This window comes from Miscanthus floridulus, chromosome 12 (assembly GCF_019320115.1).
Source record: "Miscanthus floridulus cultivar M001 chromosome 12, ASM1932011v1, whole genome shotgun sequence".
In the NCBI taxonomy this organism is placed as follows: domain Eukaryota; kingdom Viridiplantae; phylum Streptophyta; class Magnoliopsida; order Poales; family Poaceae; genus Miscanthus; species Miscanthus floridulus.
The window spans coordinates 51643195-51665655 of NC_089591.1; the positions used below are offsets into that span (position 1 = coordinate 51643195).

Sequence of the window (22461 nt, forward strand, 5' to 3'; positions counted from 1 at the left end):
TCTGTTCCATTTTATTTGGCGTAAGTTAGAATGATATGGTTTCCTATATTACACTTTGACAATTTCATTTGCTTTATATTATATTGTTTATGCTTATAAACTTATAATCATTGGATAGTATAATTTCTTACAAATCTAATCACATAAAGTTTGTATTATAATAGTTAAAAATTATTAGTCTAATTCTTGGTAAAAGTTTTTAAAGTTTGAATCTTGATATGCGTGTGCGGGATAAAATGGAATAGAGGTAGTATTATAGATTTTATGGTCATCATAAAATAAATTATAGATTTGAAATTTTATAGAGAGGATCAAGCATAAATATAAATTGATAAATACCATTCTTATCGTCTTTTGTCATTAATTAATATTTGACAGTTTTTTCGTTGCAACGCATATATATTTGCTATTAACAATATAAGAACAAAATTGATACGGAAGCAGCGCCTTCAGTTTTTCAATCACCACTGGATCGAGATGCTGTAGTACAACATTAACCCCTACATTTTTACATCGCGCATAAGAACGTAAACTTTGTGTTTTCACGGGAGCTTCGTGGAAACAACTCGACAGACTTGTGTGATGCCATCCTGATGAAGTGTTCTACACAGCCGTAGAGCCTACATACGGATCGGACCACAGGATAACAAAGAACCAATGAAAGAATGCCTGGCTGACGAAACTAGCTAGATTCACGCAACAAGGTTCTTCCCGCGCGGCAGGGAGACGCTGCGCCGGATGTCCGGCGACGGCATATTGGTCCTCTCGGCGTACGGCGGCTTGCTCCAGTTCCGGCGTTGCCTTCCTTCGGTCAGAGGCTCCATCTCCCGGACAGAGGCCCTGACACTGCAAGGAAAAAAACAAGTATGTGAGTTTCATCATCTGTCAGTCTATAACCTACTATAAATCCGCATTTGGGAATGTCAAGTATACCACAGTAACCACACAGAGTAGTGAAAAGATGCAACGACGAGGGAGACAAATAGCTGCTGAACCATACCTGATATCTATGTTCTGGGACTGTCTTGTCACCTGTGTGGGTAACTTCTTCGCCTTTCGGTTGAAGTGGAAAGTGGGTTCATCGCCTGCAAACTCGTTTTCGATTTCGGACGAGTCCCTCGTGCACCTGATCTCTGATTTCAGTTTGGTACCCGAGTGTCTGTTTGCCGATTTCTCTTCATTGTGAGCCTTTGGTGTACTCTCAGACCTGTTCTTCACCATGCTTTGCCGGATAGGCGGAATTTTGGTTCTGTTCTCTTCAGAGTCCCGGAATTTGTGCAGACTCTGAGCTGTCAGGACAGATGAAGGTGTGTTCTTCGAGTTGCTGGACAATACTTTTGGAGGCACTTTGACCTTTGATATAGGTGTGCAGTCGATGCTTCCAGTGTTCTCCACGATTTTGGCAAAGCTGCCTCTCTCAGCAGAGAGTGAACTTCTAACTGGAGGAGATGGAGTCTTATACTTTCGCGCACTCAGGTACAATTCCCTGCTGATGACAGGTGACTTATCATCTAGCTCTCTCACTAACAATGGTTGCTTACCAGATGATGAACTTCTTATCTGTCAATGAGCCAAGTTATATCTTTAGGATGATGCATACATGTATCTTTTAAGATGTGAGCAATTGTGCTGCAACTCCAGAAACTGTAAGAGTATCGTAGTGAAAAATAAACATACGAATTTTCAGAGAAACGAAGTACCTCACTTGTACAGGTGTCTACACTGGATTCTTGACTAGATTCAGGTTTCAAGGACATGCTGGTGGTTAAAGGTGATCTTGTTCTTGCATTTCTCATCTCAGAAGTCACACGGTTAGCAATATCTTTAAACTGTGCCACTTCATGTTCCTTTTCATCTAATGCCAATTTAAGCTTGGCAATCTGACAAAAAATAATTCTTATACTATGAGTTACGAAATCAAAGTTCTAATGGTATTTGGTAATTATTATAAAACAACATCATACCTCTTCCTTTAGGTCTTTGACCTGGCCTGCTTCCTTATTTGCACGGGCGGCACCAAGTTCTATTGTAGCTACACGCTCAGCGAATTTGAGAGTGCTCAATGTTTCACTAAAAGAGTCTGTTTCAGGGTTCACATGCACAAACATCAATGTTTTTGCCTGACCACCTGTATTGCAGGGAAACAAGTGGTTAGAAAAGTATTTTTGACAACAGAATCTCCAACAATACAAGGGCTTTTAACAATACCTAAGGCATCCTGCAGCACTTGTGTTAACTTGCTATTTCTATATGGAACATGAGAACTCTTTTGGGCAAGTGCAGATATAACATCACCAAGTGCTGATAGCGATTTGTTTATGTGCTTGGCTTCAATTAGTCTTTCTCCAGTCGCTTCAGATTTGTCTACCCTCTCACTTCCTGCGAGATCCACTAGATGCAGGCACCCTTTTAGAGTTGAGCCCGAAATTACCTCCTTTCCTTGTACATGAACTGTCAACACACTAAAAAAAAAGCAATACAGTTACCAACAATACAGTGACACTAAGTATACCAGCCAGATAAACCAAAAGAATGCATAAACTGGAGAATGAGGTAATGCAGTTCTTTGCGTTCTTTGGATGACCTTTTATTTCTAGAATTGGGTTTTGATGCCAGATGATACATTCCATTATCTAAAAAAAAGATAAATCAAGAGAGAGTATCTCTAAGACAGATAAGTTTAAGAGGACTACTGATTATATGACCTTATTCTCTGCCAAAGTATGGTGCATGAGTTCAAGAATACCTGTGTGAGCGGCTACTTCGTTCATTAAGAGCAGTTGACCCAACTACTCTGTTTCTCTGGCCAACTTTCATCAGATCCAAAACATCTTGTGCGCACTTGACTGGCACAATATTTGCATCTGGGATGTTGAGTCCATTTACATGAGAATTATTGCGTATCTCTAATGTGTTTCATGGTTAAGGAAATAAAGAAGAGAATGCATGAAAACAAACTTTTGAGCAAAGCAAAAAAAAAAAAAAAGGCTAGGCAAATTAATGTATTTCATATTATGTTAAACAGAGGGAGATTTTCAGCATGAAATACATATCAGTTACTATTTTCACTATGACAACTTCATATTATGATATTTATTATTCAGAAACAATAATATAACTTGACATAAAAAAGGATATCTTTTGTTTGCACCATCCATCATTAATAAATCCCTCACTTGTTCATTGTATATTTCAATCATCTGAACTTTAACATCATACGTAATGGAATCTGCTCTTGTTTGAGAAATTTCAAACAAATCATTCAACGACCGGTAGTTTACACCCCAGGTTTCCTCTGCTGTTACATCTGGACCGCTCTGAATAGGACATACAAAATAACTTATTATGAAAATTAATAAACTTGATGGTATGCAATGAAAACAAATATTTTCTATGAAGATGATGTTGTAGTTCTCTACCCAAAGATAACTACTCTCTTGTTACACTATTGTGCCCCTGATTTGAACTTTCCACACAAATGTCATCCTTTGAAGCAAAAATACTAATGAAGTTCTAAGAATTTTTTTCCTGTGAAGAATTACCATTGTGTAAGTTTTCCCAGATCCCGTTTGACCATATGCAAATATGCATACATTATATCCATCCATGACAGATCTAATCAATGGTTGGGTATCAGCAAAAACTTCAGCTGTTACCAAAAAAAAAAAATCGAAGTCAGAAACATGAGGCAGATTGAGAGTAGGCACAAAAAATACACAATGAAAATTATGAGAGTGATTATCTACATTGTGAAGCACTAGGTCCAAATATTTTGTTGAATGTGAATATTTTCCGTCCATCCTTCCCTTGCTTTTGAGGATTTGCAATCAGGATTTCTCCGTTTTCCCCAATATGATCAACAGTAGACCTTTGATCAGATTGTGTCTTTGGGAAAGGTTTCACTCTGCAGTAAACTCTAATGTTACCTGACAATATGTACTTTCTGGGATAGTTAGTAACCAAATATCTTTGCTACTAGTAAAATGAAATTAAAAAAATCGAATCTGCATGTTACCTTTAAGATCTTGTACTTGATTATACAGCTTACGATTTTCCTCAAGCAACTTGCGGTAAGCATTATGGTTCTGAGCCTCAAAGTAGCTTTCTACATTTTTAAATATTGGTTTCAGAGATGATGGAACTAAAGGTTAAAATGTTAAGTTCAAATTCCAAATCCAGTACCGACCTAGCCTCCTCAAGTCTTCCGCCCAGTCAGCACGAGTCGATTCAACTTGAAGCTTCATTTCATTGAAGGACATCTTTAACTTCTGAATTTTAAAATGTCAATAAAAGAAATTATTAAAGTGCAACAATGCACACATGGCTTTACAATTACTGTAGTTTCATAAGTTGTTAAAAAAGGGTTCAGTTTTCAAGAACAAACATAAGTCATTCAATTAGAGAACTAGAAAAGGGGTTCCTAGTATATGAAGCATGCAGCTGACAGTAGATCAGATTTTTGTTAATGCTACAAGGAAACAATTAATAATTCTGATTCTGCATTCGACATATTGCCAGGTAACAAGCTCACTGGCACATATAATTTTGGCATGGTCTTTACCTCCAGCTCTTCTTGTTGGCTTTCAAGTAATCCCTCATCATCCAAGTGTTCATGGCTGCCACGAGGTAATCTCAATGAAGAGAGCATGCACTCACTATTCTCCTTCAGGCATTTTGAAATAGTTTGGATCAAATTCATTTTAGAAAGAGTTCCATTGTCATCCTTCATCATCTTCCTTAGAAGTGACCTGACCTGTTAGAAATGGATGCCTTAAAGTAAGTAATAATTTATTGTCATGGATGTTTTACTTTCCATGGCTACCCAGTAACAAGACTATTTTTAAATTTTGTAAACGCTTTTCCTCGAGAAAGGAATATATGTGTCAATATTACGTGCATAGGGGGCTACATCATCATAACAAAGACATACAAGCAATAGAAATTAAATTTCCCATCTTTTATCAACAATACAGTACCTGATTTCTGTGAGAAGCAAGCAAAATGGTAAATTCTTTACAAGCTTGCTCGAGTACTGTTTCGATGACCTGCAATATTCACCACCATATGAAAGTTCAATCCAAATGTCATTGTGGTCAAGGTTTGGCATCGATGACGGCATTATCCTGACATCTACTAAGAGGGACACAACAAGACAAGAATAAGCAGAACTCACCTACCATATCATCTAGAGGCAAATCTTCAGCTTCACCCCATTCCAGAAGGAATGCTCGCACAACTTGAAGAACAAAGCGCTGAAAAAGAGAATGCTGAGCTTCTTCAACTCTAGATTCCTCTAGAGAGACCTCAGAGAGAAGATGCACAAATTCCAGCATTTGTTGGTCTGAGCCTCCACCTCTGTTTAAATGTGAAGCAGGCCTTTTACTTGAGGATGCAATTTTCACGATGCCACCATACCGCCATATACCAATGCCACCTGAGATCTTCCACTCGTGGTATCCCTTGAGGCAGAGTATGCAGTCGACAACTTTCATTGATGAACCTCCCTGTAAGCATTGTATAGGTGGATTCAGATTAGACTAGTTTAATGTAGTGAGTAGTGAGGTAAGCCATAAGTTTGATCTAAACAGAAAGGTGAAATCCTAGGATTCTGTATCTACTATGAGCTAGCAAACGACATAATGGGGATTTTCTTGATTGAATAATTCAACCTATATATGGATTCACTGTATAATACTCGGGTAAGAAAAATAGACTAACTACAGTTTTCATGAGAAACAGCAACCTATTTTCTTCCAAATGGACAAAACAATTCAGCTAACCCCTAATAAGCCTTACAGTTGAGCAAATCAAACTGCCCTTGACACATATGTAGCAACAATGGGACCAATGCAACTCAACTATTTACCTTCTCTATATCAGAGGTTTCAAACGTCAACAGGTTCATCGCACTAACTGCAACAAGGAAGTTCCTCATGTTCTCGAAGTACTGTATTGCAGACTGTGCTGGCCCATCGAACGTCTGAACCGTGATGACAGGATTCTCCACAACCTACGGGCAGAATAAGAAAGAAAAACTTATTACTGTCACGAAAAGTAGTGACATTTTTTCTCCACAATTTTGTTGACACGCACCTTGGGGACGGCACCGGGATTGACGCGGTTGAGAACCTTGCAGAGGACGAGGCCGTTGCGCAGTGCCGCGCAAAACTCCTCCTCGGACGCCCTCTCCGGCAGGGACTCTGCCGCCGCGGGCTCCATCTGACGCAGCCATCGCGCCGCCTCGCACCTCCGCGCAGCTGCAGCGGCAACACAGAGAGGTCGCATTTCCGCATTTGTAACAGAGTAGCAGTATCCGGGAGAGTAACGGTAAGGGAATTTTGAAATATTACTTAGGACCTCGGGAGCGCAGATTTATTGTTGAATTGTGAATAACGGCAAGGGAATTTTGAAATATTAATGTATTGTATAAATCACCACCACTGCGGATCACATCATCGAGAATTAATGTCGCGTGTTACGTGAATGCAGCACACTACTAGCTTAACTAAACGCAATATATTAATGCTTCGGTGATCTATTTCCTCTCCATGTTCGCACATACGCACTGCTTGCCTTTGTGGGAGGCAGTGTGTTTAATTGCAGAGGCGTACGATCAGCAGAGCACAGTAATTACACTCCCGTGCAGTACTAATCCACTTGCTAGCAGCTGCCGTGGAAATGCCGTGACCGAGCTTCTCCACGACAGCCGCCGCCGTAGCTCAGCTCGCCACCACCGAAGCACCAAAAGCACGCGGCGGCCAGCGCCGCGAGCGCGGACCGCCCACCCGGCCGCACGCACGACACGACGAGGCAGAACAGAACAATTGAACGAAGCAAATGCGAATGGAACACCACTCCCCCCATTCCGCCATTCGCATGCGCGATCGGGGACGGGGAGCACTGTGAGTCGACTCACCGGCTTCCTCGGCCTTGCGCAGCGCCATCCCCACGTCGTGCGCTCCAGCAGCCGGGGCCATCGCCCTCATCACGGCAGCGAGTGGGCGAAGTCGATCGCTCGCCTTCTCGCGCCGGCGACTCCGTCCGCCGTCCTCGCCCGCCCCTCGCGGATCGCAGCTCGGCTCCGCACACGCGCTCGCAACGGCAGGGACGAGCGAGCGGTCCACAGAGCCAGGGGCGTTTGAAAAGCTCCGACCCCGAGGCAGAGGGCAGTGCGGGGCCTCTTAACGGAAACTCCCCAGGGGGGCCGCTCGAAATATTTTCAAACTCGCAGGGGGGCGAACGCTAACTAACAGCGAGTTTAAGCGAGCCCGTGCTGACCGAGTGACCGTGCTGCTGCTGCGGCTCTGAAAGATAGGCGCATCCGCTGCGGACCGCTGAACACGACGCAGCGGTGGTGGCCGGTGGGATCGCTACATGTGTCAGCGCCCGTATCTCGGGCTATAGATGTCCATGCAGTCCGTGGCCTGACAGCCTGGCACGAAGCCCACTTTTTTAGTCCGATACAGGCACAGTCCGGTCCGGTGCTGAGCGGGCCCTAGCTGGCACGGCCTGTTATTTGGTTAAGGCCCGACAAAAGGCCCGGTATATACATAAAAAATCAACCAAACCCTAATCCCAAACTCCCTGTTCCATCCCAACGCCGCCGCGCAGCCCCTGCTCCCCCCGACTTCTCTGTCCTCTCATCCTCGCGCTCGACGCGTAAGCGTGCGGGAGTGAAGCCCCGACTCCTCTTGCTCCCTTGCTCGACGCAAGGTGGGCCCCAAGCTCCGCTCGTCGACGTGGTGCGTGGTGCGCCGCCCAGTGATGCCACTCCGCCGCGGGTTCCTCTCCTTTCGTCCCTCCTCGAGGCCGCGTCATGGGTGCGAGCGCAGCGTGCTCGAGCTCTGCCCCGCCGCCCGCCGACGCCTCGAGCTCCTGCTTCCTCACAGTCCGCCGAATCCTCCCAATCCCCTTCTCTTCTCGCTGGATCCAGCGTCGAGCATCGCCACCATCTCCCGCCTCTCTCATGTGGTGGGCTACGGGTTGGCCTGGCCCGCTGGATGTGCCGTGCTCGACGGGCTGGCACGACCCGAAAATAAGCCCATAGAGCCGTGTCTGGGCCGATGGCCAGGCACGAAGCCCTCTCCGACACTGCTCGGGAGGCACGACGTGCCGTGCCAGCCGGACCCCCATCGGGCCGTGCCTGGCACGGGCCGTGCTGTGCCAGCCTGATGGACATATATAATCTGGGCCGAGCGGGCGAGCGCTCACGTGCGTGCGGGCCGGAGTCAGTCGCGTGGTGGAGTAATTGTTTTTGATTTATTTGATTATTTCTGGAGCCAGCAGGGATTCAAAGTTTCAAACGCTGGACGGCTGGAGATAGCATGAAGCGCACTGCAACTTTCCGTTGCCCTTTTTTTTTTTGAGTATCCGTTTCGTGCCGTATGCCCGGGCCTGGGGAGGGATTTCGAACGGTCGACTTGGTAGATCCGGCATGTTGCAGGTCCGGTGGCAGAGGCAGCATATGGCTTTCGTTTTTTAATGAGTGCAGGTGCAGTAGATGAGAATGCGTGCACAGTACCTGGCAGCGGATTAGTGGCACTGGCAGTGCAACAACCTCCAATAGTGATGGGTATATGATGCACGGTGCATCTTCCGTTTTCAAATCACTCCTACTACCACACCATTTGCTGTTTTCAAATCACTCCTACTACCTCCAATGCTGCTAGGTTGGGGTTAGGCCTGGTTTAGTATGAGGGAGGGATCATGATGCATATAGAAAATGTGGCTCAGCTGTCCTAACTCGAGCTTAGTTGGGTCTTGGAGACAAACATGAACTTATACATGAATATAGATGGTATATGAGAATGTAAAGCCTAAGAATTGTACTAATTTTCCCCTGTGAAAATTTGTATACGACAGGAATTTTAAATCTGAACGTTACTTTTTCTTCAGCGGAATAAAAAATCTGAACATTACTGATGGACAGTGAATTTATTTGTGATTTCAGATGATTGCTGCTCAGTGGTCAGTGCTTCCAATTCGAGATATGGTTTGACAATGCATCCAGTGTAACTATAGTAAGATGGAATCAAACAAATAAAAATCTTAATGGCTGTTGTTAATGGGGGCAAATAAGATTGGGGGCCTCAGGATGTAGATAATCTACAGGAACCAACATGGTCAATATATTATTTAACTGCAACGCATCAGCCTCAAGTTGCATCATCCAAGAACAAGCAAATCTAAACTCAAGCTAATCAATCAACAACCATGGCATGAATCAAATAGTCAAGAGTCAAGACCATGGACTCAATCAACAGCTCAATCTTTCTATATGAATCCTGGATCCAAAAGCGGGCCGGCGAGCGTGGCCACGTCGCTAGCTTTTCCCGGCCGTCGGATCGGGCGCACGGACGGCCCTAGAGCGTGCGAGGCGTGGTCTTTTTACAAAAAAAACCCTCAAACTTTAGTCGAATCAACCCTCAGTCCAGGCCTTCTCTCAGGTTTTTGTTTTGCAAAAAAAAAGCCCTCGAACTTTACCGAAATCAACCCGCAATCCTGGCCGGTCCTGCCATTCCGCTCGGGCCTCACTTCGATCCGTCCTCCCGTGCCGTGCTCCCCCATTCCCGAATTCCGGCGCTCCTCCTCCCGTAGCCCCATGCCGCGCCGCCGCAGCTCCCGTCCCCGCCGAGTGCTGCCCCCGTCCTAGCCTCCACTCAGGCCGCGCTGCCGAGCGCCGCCTTAACGGGAGTCCCGACGCCCCTCTTCCCACATGCCCGCGCCGCGCTTCCGCCACGGCCACCACTCCCGCCCTCGCCCCCGTCGCAACCCCCACCCAGGCCGCGCTGCCGAGTGCCACTGCCGCCACCGCCGAAGCGGCGTCGCCGTTCGACGCCCGCGCCCCCGTCGAGGCCTGCGGTACCAGTCCTGTTTGGATTTCCTCCGCGGTTTTGATTTCTGTATGTACGCGAATTGGTTTCTCATCGCTGGCTCGCTCCATTGCAATCGCTTCCTTCCAATCTAGCGGACTCAATTTCTCCTCATCTGGGTTTCAGGAGACTGTGAGCGTCAGGCATGGAGCACTGCTATTTGAGGCAGCCGATCTCGAGGGCCGAGGCAATGCCCGAGAGGAGGTCCAGGTTCTGGCAGATGGATGCTGCCGCCGCCGCCCCGGGCGGAGGTCATCTGCCCCCAGCCTCGCCGCGCCACCCGGACTCCCTTCGCTGTGGAAACCGTGAACAAAGCCAGCCCCAAGACGAACGGGTTAGTTCTTTGATTATATTATTACTTTTTTTCCTTTGTTCACTGCATGCAAGAGGTTTCATTAGCTGTCCAGTGGCAAGTCTGATGGTGACTAAAGTGCAAATTTGCTGCAAATATCCTGGTGTATGTGGATCCGATTAATTTTCATGTGGGCAGTACCAGGCAATTTTCGGTGGCACCATCACCATGACAGAAGTATATGGATTTGAATTTTGTACAGGTTATTGGGTTTATTGTGCAATTCTTGACATATGTGCTAGTAAATTTGTAGTATTTATTGAATTAGAGAATTAACATACAGAGACAGTCTTTTTCTTTATTTGAGGCATGATAGAAAGCTCAATGTAATAAGATACAAATAGAAAATGATTCATTACAATGCACATACCATGTCGCACAAATAAGGGTCACTGGTAGGACTACCACACTATGTCTGGTTTCCTTTGCCTAATTTATTGAAACAAAATACGCTATACGTTACAAAATACATTATAAGCGTAACTGCATGCCTAACTGTATCTATTTATCCTGATGGATGTATTTCAATGATAATGATTATGCAGTTACCTTTGTCTGAGCATTTCGTTGTTATGTTCCTGATTTTGCCCTCAGACCGACCGCTCCTTGCGAATCACCGTGGTGCCGTGCAGGATATAAGTAGTACCTTTAAGCTAGCCTGATTAGAGTCGCCTTTTGCCCTTCTGACTGTGGCATTTGAAACTGCACAATTGCAGTTAGCAGTAAGATGTATATAAGTGAGGTCCCCGCATATGTAACCACATGATGTATGTGTCTAGTAAATAGTAGCTGGAGTTCCGGTGTTTCATAGATAATGAGCCTGTGAATAGAGCGTTTTTTTTTTTTTTTTTTTTTTTTTGCATTCGGAAGTAAGGTGCAACATGGAGTTTTCAGTTATAATGAATGCATCTTTGTTTTGTGTCAGACCTTCAAGAATAGGATTATCTTTTGAAGAGCTACACAGTACTTGTTCATGTTAATAATCTGTGGCAGTTCAAGAGCTTCCCATCTTTGAACAAGACCTGACATTTCAGATTGCTACATCTTGACTTGTTTATTTTAAGAAAATTAAAAATAAAACATTCTGGTACTTAAAGTCTTAAACATGTTAGCAAATTGTCATAACTTCTAAATTAATTATAGTACTTTCTTTAATGCTACTTGTACGTTTTTGTCTGATTAATTTTATACATAACATAGTTTTCATGTACACTTCTAGCTTGACAGATACTATGAATGTTCTTACTTATCTTCTTCAGCTGCCTATATTTTCTGACCAACATTGTTATTATAGATAATTGAAAATCCTTAGATAATTCAAAATTGAGAGCATAGATGATCTTGATTTCAGTGTTAGATGTACTGTCTTTACTACTGGCTTTTAAATCTCAAAGTAGTTGTAAACTCTGGCATTCTGCTAATTGCAAGTGAAGTATGTTAATTCTGTACCAAAGCAATTTATTTGATTCCATTCCATCTCACCATAGTTACACTGTTTGTCATTGAGATGTGAGAGGTTGCAGTGGCAGGATAGCACCTCCATAACGGCCACCAGTTGCTTGATCAAATGACAAAAAAAAAGGAAAAAAAACCTAGGCTGGCGAAATCAGGCAGGGCGCGGCAAAGCCGCGCCGAGTTTTCTAGTACATGAGTAATCCGAATCCCATAGAAAGCCTTTTGATTCAATCAATCAACACCTGACCGGAAGCATACATTTGATCTTGGAAAGCCCCTTTGATTCATGCGGCAAGAACTGAAAAAAAAATACCGAATATGAAGACCAACCTGCAGAAGGTCACATTCCACAATGGTGTGGTGGTAGCCGCCAAACCAGCCCACCCCCATGGGAGGGCTGCGGCCAAATGCATAATAAGATTGTTTACCATTTGACAGGAACCAAAGTTTCTCAATATTCTTCACTGGGAAAAGAGGATCTCAACTTTATTTTCATCATAATGCTCAACAAATTAATGTTAACAGCTGCCATATATTACTATCTCCATACTGATCTTGATCGATTGTTTGAACTGACCTTTAAACGGAGAAGACCAAAATAGATACTAAGCATATGGAAAACATCATGACCCCTTAATAAAGATGTTACATTAAAAAGATGTTACAGAAGCATAACTTAGTAGCACACATGGAAGCATAACTTAGCACACATGCAAGCATAACTAGTACTCCCTCTCAGTCCCAGTATATAAGGTGTAACCACCTCTGGTTCAGAGACAACTCTGCTATTCAGATCATCTTATTAGGACGGACGGAGGGAGTACATGGAACAGCAAAGCCTAACTTATTACATTCGAGTGATTTGGTGAGTTCAGATCATCTTATTCAAGGTCTGGGTTTCCCATAAGCAAACAACTCTGCTGTAGCATCTTTGACAGCACCATGTGCTTCCCTCTCTTCGATTTCTTTCAACAAGTCCTTATCAAATTCGCTAAGAAACGGATCGCTCCCATCAGCGAGATGATCTAACTCCATTGGCAGATACCGGTCCTTGAAGTCTGAGACGTCTTCGCCTTTTGAAAGAAGTAATTTAGCCTGTCTTCTTTTGCGACGGTAATAGGCTACTTTCTTTGGATCTGCAGGAACATAAGTGTTGTGTGTGTGCACATGCTTTGCATGATATTTGAATAATTTGAACCGGCGAGCCATCTCGGCATGTTCACGTTTCTTGTTGAAAGCCTTGCACCAGCGCTCATATAAGGCCCATACAGCTTCATCCGACTCAAAGTCCTTGTCCATCGGAGTCTTACCATCATCATCTATGGCGCACCAGGGCTCATATAAGGGCGACACAGCAGCTTCATCCGACTCCAGGTCCTTGTCCATCGGAGTCTTACCATCATCATCTATGACAATGTCCATCGGAGACTCACCATCATCTATGACAGTTTCAAAGAGTTAATAGTGTCAAGAACGCACAGCGAATTGCATGCAATTTGATTTGTCTGGCGAGTATAAAGAATTTATGAGATGCATGGACGAATTCGTAGCCCTCCCTATCTACGAAAACTGGGACCGCAGGAAGCAATGGCGGAGCCAGGAAAAAATTACAGCGGGGGCGAATTAGAACGAGGAAATGAACCAAAAAGACACCATATTCACATCACATTCACATACTACAATAACAGAAATCATGGCAAAAACGCTACAATAACACGTATTATGGCGAAAAGTAGACGAGAAACACATGTCACCTCAAATTCGAGATGCTATGAATAACACAATTTGTTTTGCTCTTCTTGCCAATGCCAATCCTGGACATTGGACACATCTCTGCCTCCAGCTCGCCCTCGGCCTCGGCCGAATACAGGTGCTGTCGTTGGTGGTCTGTTCCTAACTTGTCCGCGACCGCGGCCGGACCCAATGCCGGGTAGACCCTCACCCTCCTCGTGGCCTCCTCTCCTCCCTCCATCACAGGATTCGCAGCAGCATCTCGCCGGCCGGTGAGGCGTGCGCCGTGCGCGTGAGGGTGAGGAGCCGACGACGACGGGCAACGCCGCAACGGCGCGGGCGCGTGGCGCCGCGGTGGCTGGAGGCCGGCGGCGAGTCCTTGTCTCCTCAGCTGGCTAGGGATTCAGAGATTCACGATTGGGATTTGGGGATCCACTGGTTGGGCTAGGTATGGGGCTATGGGCCTCTCACCTCTGCTGGGCTTAATAAAGCAAAGAAAAGGCCCATTCTTCCTCCAGGTTCCATCACCGCAGCGTTGCGTTGCCTGCTCGTGCTCGCCGGCTCGCCGCTCCAGCGCTCCTCGCTGCCGGTGTTAGGGAAGAAGGGGTCCAAGGGTATGGGGCGAGCTCGCCGGTAGCTGGGGCGGCCGCCCCACCCCGCCCCTAGGGTGGCTCCGCCAGTGGCAGGAAGAGTGTGGGATTGGTTTACCTGGCAAGTGCACGTATTCGGCGCAGGAAGAGGTGCGGCGGAGAGCATCGTCACGTGGCTTCGTGGATCCATCGTCGCGAGCTGGGCAGCCCTTGTGAGGAAATATGACGCCTGAGTCTAAGGGGGCGGCGCGAGCGGCGGCTGCGGCTACGCCGGACGCACGCGCTGAACAGGATGCCATCCCAGCGGCGCGAGTTGCGGCTGCCGCAGCGGCGCGAGTTGCGGCTGATGCGTTGCGGGCAGCCTGCAGGAGAGTCGATGCCATTGTTGCCATGGCGGCGAGATTCCACCCCTTTGGTTCCTGTAGATGAGGATAACAAAACCCTAGCCGCCACTCACCCGGCCGCGAGGGCTTTTTTATGCTCGCATGTCAATCGGCGGGTTTGGGGACGTGGGGGTTCGAACTGGACCCGCGCAGCGCACGCAGGGTGCATGGGCTTCCCGATCACGACTTTTTTTTTTTTATTTCTCCCGATCACGACTTTTTTTTTTTAACTTGGGTCTCCTTCGGCCGTCGCGAGCCAGGCCCCAAGGCCAGCAGGGAAACAAACTGGCCCGCCTCCACCATCCGTGCATGGCCCATACACCGAGCCAGGATTCCAAACAGGACGATTGCCTCCTAGATCATGTCGGGTGGGACCAGCGCCAACAGACATGGAAGGAATATCGGCCCATAAAGCTCGCTAGCTGGCCGCCACCAACCTACTACCCGATGGGCCACCCTGAGCCTGAGGTCCGTGCAGTTGCGGCCTGATTTTTTACAATTTAGTCCTTTTTTAAAAAAAAAATAGAGTATGTTTGGCCTCCTAGAAGATGTAAACATACTCTAAATTTAGAGTAAACTCATCTTTGAACCTAGGGGGTCGGTGCCAGAACTCAGTGGCTCTAAGCTAACACGTCTCGGCGCCACAGATCTTGGCTTCGAGAGGCCTAGCCACCCACAGCATGGCATCCTGGGTGGCGTTGACGTTGCTGGTACCTCGGAGCCAAGATATGTGATCTGCAGCTCCGAGATACAAAACACAGGGGGCGTGGCTCCAAAGTTATTACGGGTTTAATTAATATGGGTATAAGGCTATGTTCGCGTGGCTGAAAAACTATGACTGGAAGTACTATTGGCTGATTTGTACGGAGAGAAAAATACTGCTAACTGACAAAAAAAGTATGGCTTATAAGATAAATGAACAGGGTCTAAATTACTTAAATAAATAAGTATCCAAGTCTCTGCCAAACTATATAAGTATCTAAACTACCTAGCTATCTATCAAAATATTAAAGTTAATTTACTAACTACATTAACTACAAGTACTACCTACATATATAACTTAATTACCTATCTAACTTACAAATAAAATTAATAGCTAAATTAACTACCTACAAAAGTACATAAATACCTAGCGATCAAACAATCTATCTAAACTAGCTAAATAATAACCTATACTAAATTCTCTCACTAAATACCTACATTAACTAACTAAATTACATCAATTTATAACTAAATTAGCTAACTAAGTTATGTCCGTACATAACTAAATTATCTAAATTAAATCAATTAGAATAACAAAATTACAAAAAATAGCATACCTGAGTTAGCTGACAGCCGGCCGAGGGAGCCTCACAGGGTGGCCGGTGGGGGTTTGGGCGGCGGCCCGCCGACCGGCGGGGAAGCCGTGGAGAAGCAGGGGCCGCCCTCGCTGCCGGTCCACGCGAAGGAAACTCTAGGGTGACGAGGGCGGCCGAGGGAACGGATGGGGGAGCGAGGGAGGCGACCGGCGTGCGGGGGACGGCGGGCCGCGGGCCGCGGCCAGCTGCGGTGGCGTGGGCGGCAGCTGGTGGAGGAGGCGCGGGCGACGGCGGGGCTGGGCTAGATGGCGGCGGCAGTGAGAGGGACGGAGAGACAGAGTGCGAGAGATATCTGCGGTGGCCGCGCCCCCTGTGTTTTGTAGCTTGGCGCCTAGATCTCCGACCTCACCTTGGAGCCAAGATCTGTGGCTCCGAGGTAGCGACCACGTCAGCACCATCTAGGATGCCCTGTTGTGGGCAATCAGGACACCTCGGAGCTAAGATCTGTGGCGCCGAGACGTGTTATCTTGGAGCCACGAGTTCTGGCGCCAATCCCCTGGATGCAAAGATGAGTCTACGTCCCTAGGGGACAAACGTCAATTTTCTTAAAAAAGGCTAAATTGTAAAGCTGGGATGGGATGCGTGATCGCGGGGGCATCTGACCAGGTGGTGGAGCAAGTACGTACACTGCATATTTCTTGACGGGTACAGACTACCAGTCAGATAACGTCACTCTCCTACTCGACCGGAGGCGAGCGGATACGATCAACCTGCCAAAATGAACTCACCTACCAGTAGCTAGCTAGCTAGATCTGTGTACCTTTTCGAGTTGATGCTTGCATTGCCCTAATTACGTTATTCAAAAACAAAACTACTAATAGTGTGTTCGGTTGTCTTCTCTAGAGAGTCTACATCGTATATAGAAACTGGTATAGAAATCAGGCCAATGCTCGACAGACTATTGTAGTACAAGCTATTTTTATTTGATTGGCTATATGCATAGAGAATGGCTAAGAAGGGATAGTGTTTGATATTTCACATAAAGTTGTACAATAAAAGTAGATGGACAAATAATCTTATATAATATTTAATTTGTGCTAGAGGACCGAGCGTAGCTCGGGTGGCAAGGTCCGGTTGTTGGGACCTTGCCGGCTGGAGTTCGATTCCCCTCGGGACGAATTTTCGGTCTCTCATCCAAAAAAAATCCCCTTGCTGTGCACGCGAGCCTGGTGACTGCGTCGGCTTCGGTATTGGGCCTCTGGCTACGTCGGCCTGATGATATGTCCCGGTTCACTCGGCCCTTCGAGGCATGTGTCAGGGTTCGGGGGTTTCTTGACCGGGGTCATACGATCCCCTTCTTAGGTAATGCCGTGAGGGTGGTTCTTCCCTCACCGGTAAGTTTTTTTTAATATTTAATTTGTGCTACACTCCAATGGTCCCTTTACTTCTAATATCTTAATCTGCATTAAAATACACTAATATCACTTAATATACATGAATCACATGTTAATAGTGTCACTAATAAAATCTACACTATACCATGCGAGCTTGGATCGCCATAAAACGCAAATGAAATTTGTATCCGGTGAGCCATACCGTGGGCTGCTTTTTGCATCTAGAGAGCCAGATCCCGTGCAGAGAACCAAACACGTTGAAGTTACTCCCTTTGTCCAGATTCATAGCAAAACGACGTCCTTTTTAGAACGGAGGGAGTATATAACTTCGGAACCTATTTTTGGTGTACGCAGACAATCAAACAGACTATAATAAGCTGCGTTGAGCCTTGCCATGGTTTGATTTTTGAACGTAAATGAGTAGGATCTATCGTTTATTAATTAAACAAAACAGAGGAAGCAGCCTAAGCCGAAAACTATACAATGCCATCTTTTGGTATGGGAACAACCAAATAATAGGATCGTGTTTGAGGCTGGTTTAGATTGCAAGAGCTAGTAGTTAGCTGCTAAAATTATTAGCTCTAGTAATTCAGACACCCTAGCTATTAGCTTAAAAAATGAACTATTTAGCTAATACTACTCCATAAAAAGAACTATTAATCGACACTTTACTAGCTAAGTATTAGCTAGAGGATCTAAACGGGGCTTAGCTAATATATATGTCCGTTAATAAAAATTATTAGCTAGCTTCCTTAGCTAGCAGCTAACAATTAACTGTCTGAATCCAAAGAGGCCCCAAACTAGACGCCAACGCAGGCACAACCGCTTGCTCCCAGACTGAGTTCCAAAATGCAGGTGGCCATAAACTCTCTTCTTTATTTTTTTGTCAAATTTGTATAAATTATATACAAATACCAATGATTTTATTCTTTAAATAGTTAATACATATAACTTATTTAATATTATCGATGTTTATATTTTTTAGACTGATCAACAAAGAAAGTTTGGCTGGAACTAAAACGACCAAAATTTTGGCGTGCTACTTAAATCAAGCAGGAAACAGCTACAATTGTGTCGTGTTCCATATATAACATTTTACATGATGGTCTTCTAAAAACATGACCAGAGGTGAACCATTAGAGATCACTAGGCGACAATAACAAACCATCAAATTATAGCTCACTTTAGTTTTGTCTTAAATCAAACTTTGCTAACATTTTAGAAAAATATATCAACATCCATAAGTTCAAATAAGTGCACACAGAGAATTTAGTTAAATTTAATTTGATGTTATAGATATTATAAAATTAGAGAAGTTTGACTTAGGACAAAGCAAAGTGACATATAATTTGGAATGTATAAAGTATATCTCACGGCTCAAGATTGTCTTAGCTCGACCGCCTTAAGCCCTAAGCAGTGAGTCCTGAAGATGAGATATGCTGCAATCTGCTCTTCAAAGTTCTATATATCGTGTGTAATGTGTACACACAACTGGCAGATGCGCTGTTGCAATCACAAAAGGGCAGAGGCTGTTGTATTGTCTCTGTCGAGCCCTGCACCTTGTAGCCTGCGGTGAACACCTGCCTCTCCCTTGATCTGAGGCTTGCTGCGCAATCTGAATTTGCATCTCCCAGTTGGTCAAGGGTGTCTGCTGATCGATTGTTTTGCTTGGAGCCTCCAGACTTGACCAGTTGATCAAGAGGGACATATATGGGATCCAACTAAGACGAAAGGGTTAATGTCAGCATGACACGACATGCGAAATAGCGTGACATCATGACTGAAGTAATAATATATGATCAATTAAATTTCATAAGCACAAGAAAAGTGACAGCAAAGAAGTAATTTAAAAGACCAGTCCTCTGTAGTTTTTCATCTATTTACTAGTAGTTTTTTACCCAAGTCATTAATTAATTTATAACCTAACATGAATTGCATATCGAAAAGGAAATCCGTTGCAGTGGCATTTTACTAAACTATTACAGGCTTTCAGATGGTATCTTATGAATTTTCATTCTCAAATAGGGTTAGTTGCGTTGGCTACTGAAGGGTTGATAAAATCAGTCAACAAATACAATAGCAATACGCCAACAAGCAGCAAGGTTCAATGCTGCGAGACCGAAGATTTCTCTTGGTTTTCCCTAACATACTAACATAGTAACATGAACTTGAACAAATCAATGTACAACCATCTTATTCTTCGAATCAGAGTATCAGACATAGAGATCACCAGAAGACGACTAAACAGAAAAAAAGCCTTTGTGGATGTCAAAGATACTGTATGCTAGATTCTCACATGAAGCAAAAAAAAAATGACAAGAAAAAGATGATACATTCATTTTTAGGAAGAGCCATAGCAGCCATTTGTTTCTCTCAAAACCATGTGTTCTTTTAAGATTATAATTGATTGACCTAGCTACTAGGTATTATGAACAAAAAATGGTTGTAGTATTGTTTCATGGTCACTGTGGACCCACGAAAGCGATGCTCTGGCTCATTTTTTTAGACCCCTTCTCAAGGCCGTTTCAAGCCGGCTTTTGCTGTAGAGAAAATAGTTTGCCTGAGAATCAGATGCATCCGAACAGGAATTTGCTGGAGAAAGAAGAAGGTATTATACTGTTGAAAGCTGAAACAACACAGTATCAAATCCTAAAGGTACTGTTCAAATTGAAATGTGAAATGACACGGTATCAAATCTCAAGGCATATAAATACAGTTGAAGCAATATGGTATCAAATTCTCCCACCAATAGTGTTTCACTAAGGAGCCTACATTTGATGGCGTCATGCAATTTAGTCATCATCTTTTTCAAATGAAATAGGACAGGATCACTCCCTATAAATTATCCCTGGGCATTCAGTTCACAGATCCAAACAAGAAATTGTGAAGTAGTACATTGTAGTACATCTGGCAAGTTCGAGTCGATTATAACAACTTACCATCCACATATCAAACAAATCCATCAACATCAGGCTGAACAGCAGTAAAAAAACAACAGACAGTTGAAGAAGACAAAGTGTGCCTGAAAGAGCAGGGAGGATACATTAGTGTACAAAATACTTAGATGGTTTGTTCCAGTAGTTAATGTTTAAAGAACAAAGATGATGTTGTTTCTAACTCCTAATTTGGCTCATCTGAAGTCGTCAAAGTAGAGGAGTGTTCCAGTAATCTACTTTATATTTTACATTATTAAACTATGCATATAGAGTTGCCACGTTTGACTTTTGTCTATCTATCCTCCACTTTATTGCAAATGCACAGATTAATAGAAAGGGTGAAAACTAATGGATCTCCACTAACCCAAACCCATCAACACACCAATCCAAGTCCATTTGTACATGTACAATCATACTTGACACATTGATGTTGGAACCCGAATTTCTGATCCAGACTCAAAACAAATTATGGGATATAATATTTTTTTGTGCTCTTGGCTTCTTCCATGCCTATGCCTTGGCCGGCGATGGTCAGTCATTAACATTTCAATTATGGGATATAATATTTTTTGTGCTTCTGGCTTCTTCCATGCCTATGCCATTGGCCGGCAACAATCATAACACTTCATTGGTAATAACGGCTGCATATAGGTTGCCCTTGAGACAAACTTGTTTTGATTATTAGAACAACCACAAGGTGCGTGAGAAGCATTCTCGTGTTCTTCTCATACGCCCCGTAAGCTGAAGGGAATGCATAGAGGTTTGTTTCTTTTACCTCTCTCGCCCATGCCTTTCTACTTGATCTTTCAAGCTTTGAGCTCCTCAAAATTTATCAGCAGGATATGAAGCGTTGCTAGGATGCCTCATTGCTGGGGTGATAATTGGGGCCATTGCTATTTTCTGCCATGTCAGAAGAGCCAGCAAGTTTCAACCATCAAGAAACGATATCGGTAATTTCACTAATTAATTAATTGCACATCATGCATATAGAAGTTACTGAGATGAGTTTTGTACCCACTAATAAGTCGCACATGTTATTTTTTCTTGCAGAGGTCGCGGTGGCATCCCTTGAGTATGAGGAGACTACCTGCAAGCCGATGTCGATCAAAGAAATATACACAGCAACTGAAATCTTGAGTCCATCAAACATCATTGGACAGGGTATTGCAGGTACGTGTCCATAATAGCTGATTCACGGTTATGGTATCTGTACCATAAAGCAAGCAGAAAGTATATTTTTCATCCAAGAACATGAGACTTAGAAACCATAATGTTAAAGTATGTTGTTCTTTATGGTGTGCAACTTGTTCCTCTTGTGGTTCCAGGGAAGGTCTACAGAGGAGTGCTTGCAAATGGCTGGCCTGTTGCAGTGAAGCACATCGTTAAGAATGAGCATGCAGAAACCTTCCTAAGGGAAGTTAAAAGCCTGTCACATGTCAGGCACCCGAATCTTGTGTCATTAAGAGGTTACTGTGATGGACAGGAGGAGTGTTTTCTTGTGTATGAGCTGTGCATCAACGGTAACTTATCAGAATGGCTATTTGGTGAGTAACAGGATAGCCTAAACATTTAATGTGATGACTAGAACTCTAGAAATCTATACATTATTGCATAATTGAAGAAAAGAATAATTTGATTCTAGGAAAAGATAAGAACCTTTCATGGATTCAGAGGCTTCAGATAGCACTTGGAAGTGCTTGTGGCCTTTGGTTCCTGCACATATATCCTGAAGGCTGCATCGTTCACCGTGACATCAAGGTTTGTTGCATGATCTGAAAGGCTTCAGTGCATTTATAGATTCATGTTTAGTCAAACTCATACTTGCTATGACAGCCAACCAATATACTTCTTGGGGTTGATATGGAACCCAAGCTGTCGGATTTTGGACTCTCAAGGGTCATGGACTTAGGTGTGTCGCATGTAAGCTCTGAAGTCAGAGGAACGTTTGGCTATGTTGATCCAGAATACCGCCACAACCACAGGGTGAATGCTGCAGGGGATGTGTACAGTTTCGGCATGGTGCTCCTGCAACTCCTGTCAGGAAAACGAGCAATCAACATCATGAATACTGCTATGCCAATGTCACTGGACAAAATGGTAAGATCATAAGCAGTTAAAGTAAGATATTACATTCTGAGATGAATAATTGATTGAGCCGAATATGTGAACCTGTCGTTCCCAGGCTTCTACACTTATCCAAGATGGCAATGTATCAGAGTTTGCTGATCCTAGGTTGAATGGAGAGTATTCAACGGAGGCATTTGATCTCAGTTTGAAGCTTGCTCTGTTATGCACTGGCCACAAGAAGCAACGGCCATCCATGGAGCAAGTTGTATCGAGGCTTGAGAAAGCTCTTGAGATCTCCATGAGAGATGATACAAAGCGCAACAACATTAGCATTGTCGAATCCCTTGCATAGCTACTATGTGTAATCCTTAAACCCCTTGATG

At 44.3% G+C, this 22461-nt stretch overlaps 3 protein-coding genes across 3 annotated transcripts; 1 reads left to right on the plus strand and 2 right to left on the minus strand.

Annotated features, from left to right (window-relative positions):
- Positions 1-423: 423 nt before the first annotated feature.
- On the minus strand, positions 424-7135 carry LOC136496748 (kinesin-like protein KIN-14F). Its single transcript, XM_066492509.1, has 17 exons — positions 6917-7135; positions 6094-6257; positions 5867-6010; positions 5178-5504; positions 4977-5045; positions 4562-4753; positions 4187-4268; positions 4016-4105; positions 3747-3926; positions 3543-3649; positions 3137-3317; positions 2747-2909; positions 2209-2462; positions 1965-2128; positions 1701-1880; positions 1001-1560; positions 424-846 (listed from the first exon to the last, which is right to left on the minus strand). Exons 1-17 carry the CDS (start codon positions 6984-6986, stop codon positions 693-695), a joined length of 3081 nt encoding a protein of 1026 aa, XP_066348606.1. The 5' UTR covers positions 6987-7135; the 3' UTR covers positions 424-692.
- A 5170-nt stretch (positions 7136-12305) lies between these two features.
- LOC136496957 (uncharacterized) lies at positions 12306-14468 on the minus strand. The gene is made up of 2 exons (XM_066492735.1): positions 14119-14468; positions 12306-13118 (listed from the first exon to the last, which is right to left on the minus strand). The coding sequence occupies exons 1-2, from the start codon at positions 14390-14392 to the stop codon at positions 12565-12567; spliced, it is 828 nt and encodes a 275-aa protein (XP_066348832.1). The 5' UTR covers positions 14393-14468; the 3' UTR covers positions 12306-12564.
- A 6293-nt stretch (positions 14469-20761) lies between these two features.
- Positions 20762-22441, plus strand: LOC136495866 (probable receptor-like protein kinase At5g18500). The gene is made up of 7 exons (XM_066491670.1): positions 20762-20771; positions 20851-20961; positions 21062-21181; positions 21337-21555; positions 21654-21769; positions 21845-22108; positions 22194-22441. The coding sequence occupies exons 1-7, from the start codon at positions 20762-20764 to the stop codon at positions 22428-22430; spliced, it is 1077 nt and encodes a 358-aa protein (XP_066347767.1). The 3' UTR covers positions 22431-22441.
- Positions 22442-22461: the final 20 nt, after the last annotated feature.